At 35.9% G+C, this 19509-nt stretch overlaps 1 protein-coding gene across 1 annotated transcript in view; it reads left to right on the top strand.

Moving 5' to 3' along the window:
• Positions 1-19509, top strand: part of LOC136037113 (protein-glucosylgalactosylhydroxylysine glucosidase-like) — a 122063-nt gene that overhangs the window by 90607 nt on the left and 11947 nt on the right. The window contains exons 9-11 of the mRNA XM_065719584.1: positions 4727-4904; positions 10030-10208; positions 16127-16257. Coding sequence (XP_065575656.1) covers positions 4727-4904; positions 10030-10208; positions 16127-16257 — 488 coding nt within the window. The remainder of the gene's footprint in view (positions 1-4726; positions 4905-10029; positions 10209-16126; positions 16258-19509) is intronic.

Here is a 19509-nt window from a genome sequence, read left to right as displayed (position 1 = left end):
TGATTCTTACATGTTCTAACTTCCACAGAATGCTCAAAGATGATGAAAGTTGGAAAATTTTCGGTTGAATTAATTGTGTCAATGACCATAATCTTTGCCGTTTGCCAGACATTTTGTAGCCCTGCCCTCAATGCCTCTTCCGACAGCTGTTTTTTTCATATAAGATTTCATCTAGTTTTTTTTCATTCTTCACAAATGTGATTGATAGCCCTTTTATTGTGAAACCCCTGAATTAAATTTACTGTGTTACCGTTTACTTAGGATCCCTGGTTCTGTTACTGCTTGCCATATACAATTTTCTACAACAGAAGTTATAACCTTGGACATCTTTCAACACCAAATTCGATGCCATAGAAAAAACTTCACTTAAGACACATAGAAAAGCATGTGTAATTGCTGAATATTTCGGACAATGTTTGCAGTATTTAGTGATAAAGGTATCCCATAATTTGCCGATTTCGCTTTTTCAAATGTATCGAAAAAAAATCTGAATTCTGTTTTACCATTTGAATAGCTTTTTCAAAACGATATAAACATATCTTGAACATTTTTCTTTAAACCGTGAATAAATTACGCCTGCCAAATTTAACCAAAGCTTAATACGTCACTTCTATAGTCCCCTACACAGTAAGTACCAAAATTAACTTTCCCTGGCAATGAATTCTCGTACATGAAAAACATCTGACATCACGGCTAAGCCGTAAAAGGCTTCCAATTACGTTTGGTGTTTAGCAACTATTCTTTGACCTAAACATCAAAGGCAAACTAGGAAACAGTATTTGTTTATTTCTTCAACCTATTGTTGTGGTTGAACTGAAACAACAATACTGTGGTTTCAGTTATAATCAGAACAAATTTCATCAACAGACTGAAAACCCTGATTGAAACCTGATTTCATCGATTACGTTCAGCTGGTTGTGTGCCAGAACTACCCACACGCGCACTGGCATATTGGGCTAAAATTTTTCCATGGGGGAAAGAATTTTGCATGGAGGAGATCCTGATTTGCCGGTATTATTTGAGAACGATTAGACATTAAATTAATTTTTTTTAACTGAAAGTAGGCTAAGGAGCAACATCAAAACTACATATACTTTAGTATACGATTGTTTTGATTAATCGCAAGGTCTGACTTTTTGTCCCAATTCTTTAAGAGCTGCTCCTGAAACAGAATGACCGTTTCTTAGGAATAATAGGCTTTTTTTTAATTCCAATCATTAGTTAGGAAAGAGTGGGGGGTGTGGAGTAGGGACAGGGAACGGTGCCTGAAACCACCTTGAGAACCGGATTTTCCGGTATGATCTGATTAAAGATCAGAAATTGAAATTAGAAAAAAATATTTTTTCAACTGTATGTACAGAAAAACATTGAAAAAGACAAAAATTAGTCCATACATGAGTGGGGCTGCACCCTTCTAAATCCTTCGCTCCGTAAACTAAAATATCTATTGCTTTGGCAAAGGTTTTATTCCAACTAAGCGGTCCTAATATTTATCAGGTCTTTCTTAAAGAATTTAGAATAAATAATTTAGAGGGGCTTAGGAGGGGAAGCCCCCTCATATATGGACAAATTTCATTTATTTCAAGTTTTAATATGGGTACTTACTTTTAGGTAAAAAACTTGTTTTTTCTCTTAAAATTTTATTAACTTGTTAATTCATAAAAGCGTTACTGTATTGAATGTTAGAAATATTTTAATAACAACTTTGTATCCCAATCCTTTACCAACAATAAGTGAAACACAAGGTTCGTTAAATTAGAATTAGAAGCTTTTTGAAAATTCTAAATAATGTTAGCGTGAACAGCGAAGTTTTTTGGAGGGGGCATTTTCCTCATTGTTGTAAGCATTCCCACCCCCACCCCCTGCAGAAAATACCCTCCCCTAGAAATCCCCCCGCGGAAAATATTCTAGAGAAAATATCCCGGAGAAAAATTTCCCCCGCGGAAAATACCCCCCACAGAAAACACCCCCCCCTCAGAAAATATCCCCCCGGTACATACCCCCCGTGGAAAATAAGGTTTTTCAAATTTTAGAATTTTTGAGTTTTGTTGTTTTTTTTTATTTTCCGTAAGGGGAGGAACTTTGGTACTTGTGTATTATGCGCCACTCACTCAAGTTTACGGTGTGTAAAACTCGAGAACGAACCGGGGTCTCCGTTAGTTTCTTTCAGCGTAGCGAGAGACAAGACAAAGACAAGTGACAGAATAGATGGGGAATATAACGTGGGCTACATATTTGCACATAAAGGAGGGGGAGGGGTAAAGTATCTGGACAGTTTGAAATCAGAAAACAATTCTTGATTCATAATAAGCAGAATAATTGTACTTTACACATTTTGCATGCATACCCGCTATATTTAACACCCCGCACCCCTCTAATGTGCAAAAAATAGCCCGAATTAGTCAATGGCCTCAGGTAGTTTGCTGCTGCGATCATTTGTTAGAAGTAGTAGTAGTAGCATTGAATATTATAAATATTTTAATAATAAATACTAAACTATTGAAAACATCAGTGCCGGCCCGGAAGTATTACGGTTTCTGCCAATTTTTCATGTTGAGATGTTACGGCGGAATTATCTGGGGGCTTTTTTCTGCGTGTTTTGATTTCTGGGAAATAATTTCTTCGGAAGGGAGCATTTCTGGAGTGATCGAGAAACCAATGAGAGATTAAAGTCTTATTCAAATGAAAGAATACTAAGAAGACTTTTTTTTCAGGCTGAATCGTCTGCAAGCAAACATTAATGTACCCATAAGACCACCAAGTAAAATCATTTTCAAATGATAAAGGATTAAAATCCCAAACTGACGCAATGTCTTGTGAAAACGTGCCAGTAACAAAAATACGAAGCGTACCACGCATAAATCTCTTCAATGAAGAAATATCATTCAACATATATAAAAAAAAAATAATTTCCTCTTACCACCAAGAAAAATAAAGAAAATAGAAAGACGATTATGAAATTAAAACTGAAATACTGAACAAACAAGAAATAAGAACAAAATAAAAAGAAAAAACACAAATCAAATTAAGACTAAATGGTTTCAACAAGCGAACGTATGCGTTTTGGGTTGTTATCAGCTTCTTCACGTTTGTAATCACGGCCACGATCACCCCAAACGTTCTTTACACCATGTCTGTTTCTTGCACTTTCAAGAATCGTTTTTTTTGCATTTGTAAGATGTTCAGTAACGAGTATACCTGAATTACCGAGCTTTGATTTCGTTTTGAAAACGGTATACATCATATCTTTAGTCGGAAATTTAACAAGAACTGGCGTAACAGGCTACGGTGTTCGGTTATTTAACGTTACTCCGTGAACGGTTCACGGATAACATTTGTTCCTTTCGAACATTAACAGTCATTGTTTTTGTTATATCCAGCACGGCAGTGCCCAGGTCAGTTCCGGGGGCCTGTTTCACTAAAAAAAAAACAAGAACAAAACAACGAATCAAGTAGCTACCCAAAGAGACAAGTAACCCATAGTAGCTACCCAAAGCTCTAATGTCTCAATATGGCAATTTCAGAGTGGGAAACAGTTTTTCACTTTTCTCAAATTTTCTGTTGTATTCCAGCGTGATCGAATCATATATTTTCAAAACAATCAACTCGGAGTTCGTAGCGGCTAGTTGCGCTGAGCCTCTTGCACTTCCAATTGGCATCTACGTTTTCTTGTACTTTTTTCTCTATATGTTTAACTAGGCCAACTTTAAGCTTTGTTACTTCGTCTTGTGCTAAAATAAGCAGATTTCGGATTGCAGACGTTTTTGTTGAAGCCATAACCATCGGATCAGCTCCAAGGCCTTTTGCATTTTTCTTTTTCAAAAACTGACAGTAAATATCAGGAGAAAATTCGCACTCGTGGAAAGCATGAATAACGCCCTTAGCTATTTTTTCGAAGCTTCCGTATATCGTCCTTATACGGCAGAAGATTCACTTTCACCACATTTGAAAATCATGGGATCCATAGCAAAATACAAAATAGTTATGAGCATTAGGAATGAGCAAGTCAAGCCAAGCGAAATCATCCTGTGACACACCCTGCACTTCAAAGGTACTTGGCTGACCTGGGGTAATTTTCTTTGAAATGTCGGAGGAATTACGTTTGACTCTTCCCCCCAACTACCACTTCCCTGCCCCCCAGTCACCACTGCTATTCTGATGTTTGTCTCCCCCTTGAAAACTTTCTCCCAGCGCCCACGAAATGTATAAAAATGATATGGCAGAAGATTTAAACCCTCTTTACCGATAATTTTTGCATTGTTTTTGGATTAGTATTAAATTCCACCAGTGTTATCGGCTAGGTAAGCTCATGCTCTGAATTGAATTCAGGTTGATTGGGGAAGTGAAAATTTGATGAACGTATAAAATAACAATATATAAAATATTAAACACGTGTTACTAGTAAATTTCGGCATTAATAAAGAGCATACTATGCTATAAAGTCTTCAGTAGCTTCAAAGAGAGGGGGGATCACATTTTTACATTTTTTTCTAATTCCTTCACTTTAATCCTGCTCTTTATCATCTTTACAATAGCTATTTTTTTGTATTTGTTTAATACGTGCAAAGGCTAACCTTCTGCAGTATCGGCATATACCCAAGCAGATGAATATTCGTACGGCGTTCAAGTAGTTTCTGTTCTGAAGAAAAAGTTTATACTAATGTCTATATAGTTAGGCGTCAGGCATATTACCTTTACACACTCGTGCATTCAATTTCTTTTTCAGGTTTTCATGGGAATCAGCTTATACAGGGACAGAAGTTACTCCTGATTGTTGTCCAGAGACACGAGAAAATCAAATTCATGTGACCGGTGATATTGCCTTTGCTGCCAGACAATACTTTGCTGCTTCAGGTGATAGGGCCTGGCTTACAGGAGATGAAATCCATAATTTCAACGTTTCAGTACGATTACTTACATTTTTTTCTTTTTTTTACAAATTAGCTACACGATATTAAAGTTGCCCCAGAAGAAGGTCCACCAAAAATAAAAAAACATCTGCTGCTATTTTTCTGTAATTTGACTCGGAAGCTTCATCATTCACTGAAATACACTTCAGACAGTATTTATTTCTGCCACCACTAGCAGCAACAAGCCATTGTAATACATAATGGTACGAGGCTGCCAATCCTGCGCAAGGGATTGAAATTCCAGCCCTCTCCATACAATTCTGAGCTTCACTCTTTGTTCTCTTACATAGAATTTCCCCTTAAATTAAATATTTTTGTATTATAGTTACGTTCTTTGTTTTGCTTGGCACCTGCTGAATTGCCAAAAGTTTTTATTTTTTTCGGCTTATTTTCTTTTATCCGTTAAATCTGATCTAACCATCTTAATTTTTCATTCGCTGTAGAATGACCGCGTAAAATTCCTTCCCAATTACCAAAAGCTATCGTTTGGATTCTTAGATTTTGCTTCAGTAACTCTTCTTTAGCTTTACAGTTTTCTTCTACTTTTTCAAACGAGGTGCATGGTGCCTGCAATACCGAAAACATGCCAATAGTTCTGACATTAAGGTTGTATGACGTCAACTGGTAGAAATGTCTTTTAAAGGAGTTAAAAAATGGACCTCGGCGATTTATTTCTCTGGGAGACTGGTCACCAGATTAAGGTTTATAATATATCTTGCTTAGAAGACAAAAGAAAATGATAAATACTTGTTCTAGCGAATGAATCATCGGCAATATACACAAAATGTGTGATATCTAATGGCCTCTTTGGTCAAGGTGACCTTAAAGGTGATGCAATGCTTTTCGCCCTTGATGCTTTTGAGGCTAACTAAAAATTACCAGCTATGCTAACCAGATAATTTATGTAGAGCACAAATGTATGATGATGATATATGGAGTGTTTGCATAGTTTTTGGAAAGAATGAACTTCTAGGCAAGATCCTTAGGAGATTTATTCACTCATTTCTTTGTTTGTTGTTCTTGAAGGTGATTTAATCAGGAGATGTATTCGCCTGGTATTTTATGGCACTTAATATTAACCAAGTGACATATAGCGATCGCAAATTCTGTCAGTCTGTCGGTCGGTCTGTCTGTCTGTATGTCCTGGTTTTGCTAGCTTAGGCACTTCCAGATTGAACCGTATATGCCCCCAGGACATAGCTTACAACGCCTTCCCCCAGGGTTGCGTCAACCCAGCATTTTTTTTTATATTGTCTTTGAACTATTTTTAACAAAATGATTATCTCAGAAATTTTTTCGGGTATATTTGGAACAAAACGGCATGGGGGGGCTAATTACCCTCTAATCTTTTTTGACTCTTAAGAGTGAACTAGAACGTTTAATTTCCAATCAAATCAGCTCTCTTTGAAGTTTATACGAGCATCCCTTCTATATATATCTTACAACTCCTTCCCCTGGGCCTTAGAAGGAGGGGGTAGGGGTGTTGTCGACCCCGGAGTTTTGTTTTATGATCTTTGAACTGTTCTTACGAAAATGGCTCTCTCAGCAGTTTCATCAGATGCATTTGGGGAAAAAATGATAATGGGGACTAGTTACCCCCTGATCTCTTTTGACTCTTAAAAAGTGAACCTTAACTTTCAATTTCCAATCAAATGAGCCCCCTCTGAAGTTTCTATGAACATTCTTTCTATAAGAACCATATATGCCCCCAGGATATAGCTTTCAACCCCTGACCCAGGGCCCTGGGGTGTTTTTTTGACTTTGGAGTTTGTTATATGATCTTTGAACTATTTGAAAAAAAATGGCTATCTCAAACTTTTCATCAGACTTATCAAGGTAAAAGGGGCTTTGGAGGGGGAGCCGTATGGCCTTTACTACAGGCAACACTATAGCGTTGGCTCATAAACAGTAAGAAGCTTTTTTAAAAAGTACAAACAAACTTTAGCGTAAAGAGCAAGGTGTTCAGGAAGAGCAACCCCCCTCATATACGTAATAGCTTCTGTTAGTTTTAAGTTTTAATGTCACTCCTTACTTTTAGTAAAAAAAAAAACTTGTTTCTATTTTTATTTAATAAGTACAAGAATGTTTTGATCCGCTATGATTTTTAACCGTCTGATAACTGGAATGTTGACGAGACGAGTTTATCAAAGGTTAACACACCACCAAGATATTGTTCCCTAAGGGGTTAGGACAAACTGAAAATATTACTATTTTCAAACGGACCATACCAGCTGTCACTTTGGCAAAATCTTCTGGGACACATTTATTAACATTTCATCTCCACACAGTCATAAAATGCAGCCACTAGACATGTCTGTTTTTGGACTTTTCAAAACGTTTTATAACGTGGAAGTAAATGAGTGTGACTCACCTCATATATGCAATAATTTCTGTTCGTTTTAAGTTTTAATGTCGCTCATTACTTTCAGTCGAAAAAACTTCTTTTTTTGAGCGTCTTTAAATAATGCCAGGAAATCTGGCTACACCTCCACAGAAAAGTCCCTTCTCCCCATGGATTTATTCTCTACACAATTCAATCTTGGTGAAAATTTATACCGCACAATTACCGTTAACATCTTCACGCATAAAATTGAGTCGGCACCGAGAAAGTAAGACCTAAGATTAAGTTCGTATAGGACTTTTGGCAAATACCCCCAGTATTTCCCCTGAAAAATTCACTTCCTGTTAACTTCCCTCCTCATGGAAAATTATCTCTGTGGAAAATCCCACCAACAGAAAATTCGACCCCACCCCACCCCAAAAATGTATGCATACTTCCCAATACCAAATACTATACGTAAACAATTGGCAAGTTTTGTAACTTAAAGACCTTTCTCTAGGGGTTGTGGTTGTTCATGATATCTCCTAAGGCATAGTTATGTGGGCTTTCAACTATGAGGAATCTCAAAATTTTTATCGGACAATTTTGAGAAAAAAGGGGCCTGGGAGGTGGCCTAGTTGCCTTCCAATTCTTTTGGTCCCTTAAAAAGAGCACTAGAACTTTTAATTTCTGGTCAAATGAGCCCTATATCGTTATTCTAAAACCACTGGGTCGTCCCGATCACCACTTAGAGATAAAAAAAAAACTACAAGTAAACACGCATCCGTGATCTTTCTTCTGGCAAAAAAAAAACAAACAAATTCCACATTATTACAGAAGGGAGCTTGAAACCTCTACAGTAGGGTTCTATGATACGCTGGATCTGTTGCTGTGATTTTTATTAAGATTTCGTCATTTTAGGGGGTGTTCCCCCCTTTTTTAAAAATAAAGCAAATTTTCTCAAGCTCGTAAGCCTTAATAGGTAAGACTAAACTTAATAAAACTTATATATTTTTAGTCAGCATAAAAATACAATTCTTTTGACATGTCTATTGGTATCAAAATCCTGCTTTTTCTAGAGTTTCGGTTACCATTGAGCCGGGTCGCTCCTTACTTACTGTTTGTTACCAAGAACTGTTTGATTAAGGACAAGCTTCAGAGTTGAAAACTTTTAACCTGGCAAGACTAGTTTGCTCTGGTTTTCTTAATGAAATCCCTTAACGACTGTTTACCAGCTATTTATTGGGATTCCATAATGGGGGGGGGACTTTTATTATTGGTGACAGCATACTGGTAAGTTAACTGCCTGACAATGTCCCCCCCCCAAAAAAAAAACAGAACAAAAAAAAGACCATACAACATCGTGGCTGCTTCTTTGACATAATTCACAAGTAACCTTTCTTCTTTATGACTGAAAACTTATTTTACATTAAGGTTTGTTCATAAATATATTTGTTCTCACTAGCTGTTTGAAACCTTTTTTAATGAAATATCAGTGTGGGCCATTTCAAGTTGAACCTCAGCGCAGCTTCACCAATTGCTCCAAGTTCTCCCAGTTCTCGAAACTTAACCAATGCTCTTTTTATTCTCCAAAATTGTTGGAAAGTTCTCTCCATATCTTCCTTGTTGAGGGCAGGTAATGTTTCCCTTGTTTTACTTCTCGGCATACTTCCTGAAATAAATAAATAATCATGTGAAGACATTTTAGTGAATAAAAGTAATAAAATGGTGTTAAAATACCTACACTTTTCCGATTCAAAAAGTTTTGATTGACCCCTTCAGACTTTTTTCTGAAAGATTTCTTTACGTCTGAGCTAAATAGTCTTGCCGATTGGTTTCAAGGTCATCTAGGCTGCTCAACCAGAAAAAGGAGAAAGTGGGTTCCATTCTAAACCTAAATAAAGCCCATCCAAAATTATTTTAAAGACAGAAAATAAAGTATTTTTAAGATCTGATGGAAAAATGCTGCCAGTTGAACCATCACTCGTGTTTCAGCGGACACTTTGAATCGGAACACTTTTCCGATTCAAAAAGTTTTGATTGACCCCTTCAGACTTTTTTCTGAAAGATTTCTTTACGTCTGAGCTAAATAGTCTTGCCGATTGGTTTCAAGGTCATCTAGGCTGCTCAACCAGAAAAAGGAGAAAGTGGGTTCCATTCTAAACCTAAATAAAGCCCATCCAAAATTATTTTAAAGACAGAAAATAAAGTATTTTTAAGATCTGATGGAAAAATGCTGCCAGTTGAACCATCACTCGTGTTTCAGCGGACACTTTGAATCGGAACACTTTTCCGATTCAAAAAGTTTTGATTGACCCCTTCAGACTTTTTTCTGAAAGATTTCTTTACGTCTGAGCTAAATAGTCTTGCCGATTGGTTTCAAGGTCATCTAGGCTGCTCAACCAGAAAAAGGAGAAAGTGGGTTCCATTCTAAACCTAAATAAAGCCCATCCAAAATTATTTTAAAGACAGAAAATAAAGTATTTTTAAGATCTGATGGAAAAATGCTGCCAGTTGAACCATCACTCGTGTTTCAGCAAAAAAATAAATTTATCGCTACTAATTTGTATCATTGTCTTAAATTTATAGCCAATTTAAACATTGCTGGTGAAAAATCCACCTTCGAAACTAATCATTGCGAATAGCCTTGCTTATGGATTAATAGCCTAAGATAAAAGAAATTAGAAGAAGGACGAATAAAACCTGCAAGTTTCGCACTGAATATAAATTATTTAAATTATGCTAAATAATCGACCGTTTTTCTTTTTTTTTGCTTACTTATGTTGTTTTTTTTTTCAGGCTAATGGATGTCAATTTATTCGAGAAATGGCTGAATTTTGGGCTTCAAGAGCTGAATTGAATGAAACTTCTGGACAGTATGCAATCAACGGTGTCATGCCCCCAGACGAGGATGCGCATTACGTCAACAACTCGGTGTACACAAACACTATTGCCTCTTATACTATTCACTTTGCCAAGTATGTCAACGTGTCACTATAATTTGAATTGACGATTTTGTGTTAGATACTTTGCGTTCGTTTAAGTTCAAACAATAATCGCTCTTTTCACTGGAAAAGCTCAGTCTTTCAAAACGAATTTAAAGGTGGGCTCAAATAATTAGAGGAGCTGATCGTTTTATCAATCCCAATCCGAGTTGCAGCGGTAGATAGCAACCAAGTAAGACACGATCAAGCCCAATACTAAGAAATATAATAACCCGTAACTCCTAAAGATACAGTCAGATCAAAACAAGAAGTACACTATAAGAGCCGCCTTGTCCGAAACCCCAATGAAGGGAACTTGCAGCCCCTTGGCTTGAACAACAAGGGAAATATATTGGCATGAATATCAAAAAAGTGGCTGCAACCACGATATCCTGAATATACAGCAACTTTTTTTCTTTCTTTTTCTTTTCATTAGATATTGGGGAACTAGAACATCGTCGAGAGCTATTTTATGGTTCATTTTTAAAGAGATTGATGGGGATTTAAGTAAGTTTCATCAGTATTATGACTGTAGAGATCGCTTTCACCTAGCAAAGAACAAACCAGGTAATATAGTAACTGAAATTTACATAAAGCATCGATTTAGCTTAATATACATAAAGGATCGATACAGTTCATTATAAATGGAGCCCATGATAATTTCATCGTATATAGCAAAAACATAGTAAAGAATAAACCACATAGTAACTAAAAGTTCCTAAATAATAAAATCATCTTTGAATGGAAGTTGTCTGCTGATGAACCTGACTCTTTGAGGTTGGTTTCTTACTATTTCAAATAAGAAAAAGCCATAGGATTTTTCCTTTTTGTAATTTTCTTTGAAATCTGGGTTGGAGTGGTAGCTAGCAACCTAGTAAGAGATGATCCCGTCTCATACTAAAAAATACAATAGCCCATAACTCCTAAAAATAGTCAGACCGAAACATAAATTACATTATCAGAACCATCTAGTCCGAAACTCCTGCATAGGGAACTTAAAACTGCTTGGCTTGATTATATTAAGGATAAACTATTAACCATAATAAATGATATATTAAAATAAATGATTACATACATGATGACGTGACAAACACTTATCTTTTGCCAAGCTATACTAAAGAACACTCTAATTAATAGTTTACATAAAGGATCGATGTCAGTCAAGAGGTTCCAATTTAGTCGTTATTGATAGAAGTTTTATTTATGTTAAGGGACAGACTATAGCCCATTGTAACTGATTTATTTTTTTTATTTTTTTTTTTACATAAAGCTATAGCAAAAAACAATCATTTGAGGAACAGACCATTGCATATATTGGACTTAGTTAGCTACCTGATTCTCTGAGTTTAAGAGAATTTTAAGCCATAGGCTTTTTCCAGTTTGTAATAAGGGATATATAAACAATATATAAGGAGCTAATGTATCCGAGTTGCAGTGCTAGCTAGTTACCTAGTAAGAGACAATCACGTACCATACTAAGAAATAAGGCAGCCAATAACTTTTAAAAATAGTTTCAATCCAGATCGAAATACAAAGCATACTATTAGAACCGCCTTGTCCGAAACCCCTGTAAAAGAAACTTACAGTCCCTTGGCCTGAACAACCAAGAAAATAAATTATCTTTAAAACTTTAAAAATAGCTGCAATCACGATATTCTGTATCGACAGCTTCTTTTTTTCTGTTCTTTCTCCTCGGCTAGCAGGGTAATGGAGCATCATAGTTATATTAAAGAACAAACTATAGCCAATAGTAATTAAAGTATTTCAACAGATACTTATATGCATGATGATACAACACAATATAATATAACAAGTATATAGTAGTATAATATAATATAATATGACAAGTTAATATAAGAAAAATATCTTTTGCAAAATTATTTCCCTGGTTAGTTGTTTTTAGCAGTATCATGGTTGCAGCTGTAGCTGCAATCATTTTATAATCACCATAGTTAATTATAAATGGGCGTTATGTAGATTTTATCAGTATAATGGCTATAGAAATAGCTGTAGCTGACACCTAGTAAAGAATAGACCTTGTTATATTAAAGGACGAGCTATAGCCAATAGCAATTAAAATATTTAAATAAATAGTTGTATACATGATGATACAACACACTCTTATCTTTAGACAAGATAATATAATAAAAATATCTTCTGAAAATTTATTTCCCTGTTTAATCATCTTAGCGTCAAGGTTGCAGAAGTGGCTAACAGCCAAGCAAGAAACGATCACGTCCCATAGACAAAAAAATGCCCTATAACTCCTAAAAATATTATTAGAAATCACTATTAGAACCACCTTGTCCGAAAAACCCCTATATAAGAAATTTTCCGTGCCTTTGCTTGAACGCAAAGTAAAATCTATTGACATGAAAAAAAAAAGAAAATTAGCTGCAAGCACGATGTTCTGCATCGACGGCATCTTTATTTTTGTTTTTCACTCTATATTTATAATTAAAGTATGACCTTTATATAACAATGCTTTGAAACCGATTGAGCCACAGAAAAAACCACCCAATTACTGGAGAGGGTGAGTGTGTTCGGTATAGGTGGGAAATGGCAACAGTGATTTTGCTGATTTTAAATTTTACATTTTGAGTAAGGGGTGGCGTGAGGGAAGGGGTTGATAACAGACAAATTCTGCTCTTCGAAGGTGTTGCGAGAAGTAAAAAAAATTACGTAATTAACTGAATTTTCTCCAATTCCCAGGAGGGTAGCTCTCCCCCAGAGACCCTTTAAGTATCCTTTCCTCTGGTAGAATATTATAAAAACTATAAAATATTTTATAGTTTTTTTTATTGTTTTTTCGTGGTTTCTTCCCTAGGGCTAACCTAGTAAAGAACGAACCATATTCCGTTGTAATCGAACATTTATAAGCATGTTTTGAAAAAAAACTGTCACCTGAGGAAGTGTCACCATTCAAAGCTGATTTAGGATGGTAATTATTGCTAATTGCATGCTGATTGCTAATTTTGGTGCCCGAGAAACTCAATAAAGTTATATAGCGGACCGAATTTTTACTTTCAAAAACCATTTTTCTATGGAAACATAAGTCAGTAATATAGAACGGAGAAAGCAAGGAACATTTACTCGTTTCTACAATAGCACCATCGCCCTCTCTCCCCCCAAGAGTTTAAAAATGTAAAGCTGCACGAATAAAACACTTATATGTGCTACAAAGTAACCGTGGTTGCACTCACAGAGAAAAACTCAGGGAAATATTTCACCCCACTCCTCGGAACTCATTAAAAAGAACTATCAGAACTATTATCTAATTTATTGCATTTCTTTGGGTACCGGAGTAAGCAAGCTGCTATTCTGGATGATACTTTTTGGTCCCGAGATTAGTAACCTATCATCCCAATTTTAAATCCCAAGTACTGAAGATCCCAGATCTTCAGATCCCATTACCGAAGATCCGACATTAGTCAAAACCTCGAAAGGAAGATGGATAACTATCTATTCGCATTTATATTTCTTGCAAGCAGAAAAGGTTATATTCAACATGATGTTAAAGACCTTATCGAGTTTAAACAGATATTACAAAAAGTAACAAAAAAATAAAAGTTTTAAAAGGGAGACAATTTCTTTTGTAGCAAAATAGCAAGAGCCAATGAAGCCACAAGGCGCCACTAGTTATGCAAGGATTTGCTGGAAACTGTAGAACACTAGTAGAGACAGATCAAGCAGGGTAATGAACATGAGACAGAATCAAGAACATAATTTCTGAGATAGATTATTTCTCAAACACGATTTTACATTTACATTTTTGCCAAAGTAAGTGAAGGGGATTTGTTCTTCCAAATACCAAGGTTAACCTTCTAAAGAAGGACTTACGTAAGGGGCTTAAAAAGGAATTTGAGAAGCAAATGAGAGACTTCAGATCCCTTAAGGAACATCTTCTCTGCCTCCTCTGTTCAATTTAAAAATTCCTTGGAAAGGCCAAAATGCCCTACAAGAACTATGTATCATGGTTGCAGATATCGCTGCAACTTAGTAAAGAACCAAGTTCAGACCCAACTGACTAATAAAAAAAAAGAACTTTCAGGTGAGAAAAATTGTTTTAACAGAGTACGTGCATAAGCAACATAGACCCCTATAATCTGTTACAAATTTACCTTCGTAAGTTGCAAATTTAAGGTTATACAGACGATCGTTATTGTTGTTCCATTCTTGTGCATTTTTAAATTCTAAACTTTAAAATACCCTAGTGGTGTCACTATAACTTTCTTTTTCCACTTACACAATTTCTTTCTCTTTTCCTTTATAGAAATACTGTCTAATTCGAGAAAAAAAAATGTTTTTTATATTCGTTTTAAAAGATCACATGTGGCAGCACCGGTATCTGATTTTCTAGTATTTCCTTATTATTAAAAAATATTCACCAAATATTAAGTTCAAAAAGGTTAACTCAAATTAAAGATACGAGGATTTTTGAAATAAGAATTATTTGTAGGGATAGAGACTGCACAGGAAACTCAGTTCTGCTCCACTCGAGACTGGCTCACATGACCTCATACAGCGAAATAAATAGTAAAAAAGCTATATCTTACCGTTTAGACATTTAATGTACTTCCCATAATAGAAGTGACCCAGTTACACTTTGATAAATAGACGGAAAGTGTTATGTGTAAGAAGCATATCGGTCCCTTTTTACGACTTTTTATGAGTGTCTTGCAAATTTAAGCACAGCATCAGATACAAGAAAGTCTCCAATTTACCTGACAGAATTATTTACAGCTGTTATTTTAATGCTTTTAAAAAGCTATGCGCATGTTTTCTTACATATATTAAATTTTGCTGTTTAAGGCCGAGATGTACATCTTAAGTGTTGAAATCCGTTTTTTCTTGTTATGTTTTATGAAAAAAATAAGGAGTAGAAATGGGCTTCCTTAATTTTATATGCTACCCCCTTCAAAAGGAGCTTCAGGGGGCAGATAAAGTGGCATGTGAACACTTAATAAGCCGTTATAGTTTTTGCAACCGCTGTTGTTTTAAAATATGGTTAATTGGATAAAGGGAGAGTGCACATTCCATAAAATGAGAAAAAATTGAACCAACTAAGTGGGCCAAAAACACCCAGTCACGGTTGCAATGTTAGACGCAACCTAGCAGAGAAAGAACTCTAGCCCATAGTAACCAGAAATTTACAACGCATTAGAAATTTCAGTTAAGAAACTACGGCCTTATTTTCCAAAACTACGCCAGAGTGCTTGATCCAAAACTTGATGGAGAATGTTATATGTTTTTACTGGTTCAATGAAAAATCCCATGAGAAAAATCTCGCCTTTTTTTAGTGAAGTATTTAGCTTTTATAACATCCAAAGATGTCCAATTTGTTTATTTTAACTTCTTTTTTGCGTATCCTAGTTGGGAACGTTTTCCCGTGAAAGTCCTTTAATGTCTTCTCCGTTACTAGGTTTGAGGATCGGAGAGTTTTCTGCTAATTAGTTTGTTGCTAAGACAGGGTGTGTTTCCTTAAGAAATTTAGGCCCTTCCCAAAACTAAGCCGAGATTTGAAGAGAATTAAATACTTAATAATACAACTGCTAAAAAACTCATGTTGAATAATAAAAATACGAGTATCTCTGCAACCAATTGTGTTATCATGATGGTTTGAACAGATTAATTTGATTATTGCCCACTCAATGCAGGAAAATGCTTTCTTCATTTCCTGAAAATGGTTGTTTTTTGTCTCCTAGGCTATTCCCTCCCTCTTTCCTCTTTCTCTCTCTATATATATCACTCTCTCTCTTCTCCTCTACTTCTCTACTTCCCTCTATCTATCCATTTTGAAGCAACTGCACTTTTTCCTAGTGAGTTTCTGCTGCGCCGTTTGTTGGTTACTGCATTTACAAGCGCTGTCTTAACTGTTTTCCAGGTTCAGACTAAAATGTGCCTTTTTTCAGGTATATATCATGCATTTGTGGTGATTTGATTGACCCAATTCCAGAAGAATGGTTAACAATTGCAAGAAACTTAAAGTACATCTACGATGAGGAGTTAGAGTTTCATCCCGAGTATGATGGTTATGAACTTGGTTGGTAATTTTTTTTAAGTTTTTAGATATTAACTATAGGGGGAGGGGTCTTGATTAAAAAAAAAGTGAAATAGTTGTAGAATATAAGCATTAAATACAAAATCATACCAAAGTCTTTTTAATTGACAGGAAATACAGCTTGTTGCCCCAACATTTGATGCTGGCCGTGTGATATTTTTTAATTATAAATAGTTTTCAAGTTCATGTCCAGTTGATTTATTGACAAAACAAAATCAATCAAATCACACTTAACTAAAACCTCTCAACCCATTCCTGGATGCTGAGTACCATAAAGTTTAGGCTTTTAAACTTAATATTCAGAGGGGTCAGCGCTCCTACTCTCAGACACGATCTTACTTCTCATCAATGAAAATAACAAACCAAATACTTTTTGCTCCTTGCCTGAAGGGAAACCTCTTTATCATAAAAAGAACTATTTTTTTGTAATGCCAGTATATGATATTTTACTTCTTTTTCTTATGACAGAGTCTAAAGCAGCTCCTACTCGGAGCAAAATCTGATAGTGCGGTTTGCAGGGGGATGGGTTTGTGCTGGTTTGATGATGATCGGGTATACTTATTGTGTTGGTCAGAGATAAGTCGATTAAGTCTTAAATGAAGATGGTAATTCACCAGCTAAAAATTTAGACGCAACATTCAAGCAAGATAGTTAATGCAGCGACTTCAGTAACATGTACTCATCATTTTATCAAATTAATATTAGATATCATTTGCGATCGAGTTCAGATTTTGCAAGTGAGATTAAAAATTCAATTGCCAGAACATTGCTCAAAACTGTAGATAGGCGTTTATAAGTGTGTTGTACAAGAGGACCAGTGTTTTTAGCGCCAAGGTGTTCTTAGGTTTTTACGTTACATCAAGATTCCGGGATAGCTTCAGCTTTACTGGCTGGATATGATGCAGGAATGGCAAGTTTTCATCAAGGAGGATCTCCAAGTATTTTGCAGAGCTTTTTTCTGATCGATTGATCAAACCTTTGTAAATTTGAATACCAGTTATACCACATATCTCGGATGAACACCTGACCCAGAAAAACAAAACGCACGACTTATTAGCATAAATAACAATTTGGTTAGGATCCATTCAGAGATACGCCTTCTTCAAAACATCCCTCATTCAAGACATGACCTTCGTCTTATTGTATTCACAGCAGCCACGTCATCATGGCTGTTCAACAACGCTATCATCGAACCACAATGAGTAATTAAGCCTCCGAGGTTTTTTCGTGGCATTGACTAATTGCTGATAGACTTTGCGGACAATACTCTGTATGTGTTCTTCTAGATACCTGTATTTCAGCAAAACGTGTTATCCCTTTTTGATACCAATAACGTGGCGGATCATTTAGTTAATGAATCTAAGACTGGAGTCTTCTTTTGAACGGGTCAAACTATAAGGTACCAAGTAGCCTCTCTGTCAACATTGGCACTCTGCATAAGCTCTGCAAGGTATTCATGTGCCTTCGCATTACGTCCACGTTGAAGGGCACACGGTCGGCTCTGATTCACCACATCTCTGCCCGTTGACAAGGATTGTTTGACTGTTTTTTTGTCTGCTCAGCTATATAATTCTGCTGCAACCCCTCATCTGCTCCTTCTGGTTTTTACTTTAAAAATTTTCACGGCATTGCAAAAGAAGGGCATAAAAAGCTCATTCTACAGATATGCCAAGCCCATTTTGTCTCCCTCTGTGGCACAGCAGTAGTGGAATATCGAAGAAGTACTATATTTTGGGCCATTGCCTAGCGGTTGAAAGAAGATAAGCTACGTTTGAAATCAATATCATCAATGTTAATCGTTACTACATTATAGTGATTTTACAGCATTTTGTTGAAGGTTAAATTTTTCTTTTGTTTCTCTCTTTTTTGTATCAACTCCTTATTTTCAGTTTGGCAGGTGATAAGCCAATAATAATGATAGCGGATATTAGCTCCAGTCTTGTTAGCCAAATAATTTTATCCTGTTATATGTACAGTGGGAAATCACGAGAGATAGAAGCAGTATTTTATCGAGAAGCTAAATCCTGTCATCAGATCTGATCCAAGTATGCTGATGCATGAGTGCCGCAAGAAATTTTGAAGGAAGTGTAGCAAGTGCTGCAAGGAGCTTCTCTTTATCAAAGATGTAAATGGAATATGTCTCATTTTCCTTTTTTATTTTCTTTTTCCTTTTTTAGTTTCTTATTGCTTTCAAGGTGGAGGCCATTGTCCCCCTAGCTCTATTGCCAGTGCCAATGATCTGATGGCTTTTTCGGGGCTAAAGTGTGTTCTGCTGAGTCTTCCATCATTCAGTAAGTAAGTAAAGAAGGAACCAATAAGCCTTATAACCCAACCACCTAATCCTTACAAAAATCTACAATGATTCCCTGTAATAAACCAAATTTCTCTGAAATTATAATAAATCACATTTCATATAAAAACTACGATGGCTTTCGAGCAGGTTGCTTGGCCAGACGCCATATTTTCTCTTTTGGGTGACTTATTCGTAATACTTCGAGCTCTGGATGAAACTATTCCTACTCCGATGAGCTCCTATTACAATTTATTGTTCTCCAAGTACTGCTGATACTAAAGCAGCAGACAGGGATACAAATTTGTGGAAAGTTAATATACAAACTGGTGTAGCTTATTCTAGCAGTGTAATGGAAGTCAATATTCAGCAGCACCTTTTTCATACGAACAGGGATGCTCTAGTTTCAGCGACCAAGAAATTTGTAACGACAAAAGGAATGTAAATGCTCAGCACAAATTCCCAAAGACAAAATTAAAGCGCATATCTTGGGAACCTGCCTCTAGGGCAGTGTAAGTAACAATAAAACGTAGACCATTTTATTACCAGCCATTTGAGCAATGGAATTCAAATAAGGACTGTAGAAAATCAATTGATAAAAAACTATGACTACATTCAAGAATTCGCTATCTCTCTAGAAAAATAAGGCCTCGTCAACTTTTAAAGGAAGAGTATAAACCATCCATCCCCGCTATGAAATATGAATCAAGGAACCAACTGTGACGAAAGGAGCTCTACGATGTCTAGTAAAGAGGAGTTTTTGAATATAAATTGCTAGTATTTCTAAAATTGTCAAAAACAATGTTAGATACCATAACTTATTGAATCGTATAGCCTCAGTTCTAGATTTTGATATCTTTCCCGGTCATTTTAATAGTTACTTAAACAAACTGGTAGAGGGCTATTAACCCCCCCCCCCCTTTCTTTTAGTCCGCAACTATAGT

Source organism: Artemia franciscana, chromosome 16 (genome assembly GCF_032884065.1).
Source record: "Artemia franciscana chromosome 16, ASM3288406v1, whole genome shotgun sequence".
Classification (NCBI taxonomy): Eukaryota; Metazoa; Arthropoda; class Branchiopoda; order Anostraca; family Artemiidae; genus Artemia; species Artemia franciscana.
This window is presented reverse-complemented; position numbering and strand designations above follow the sequence as displayed.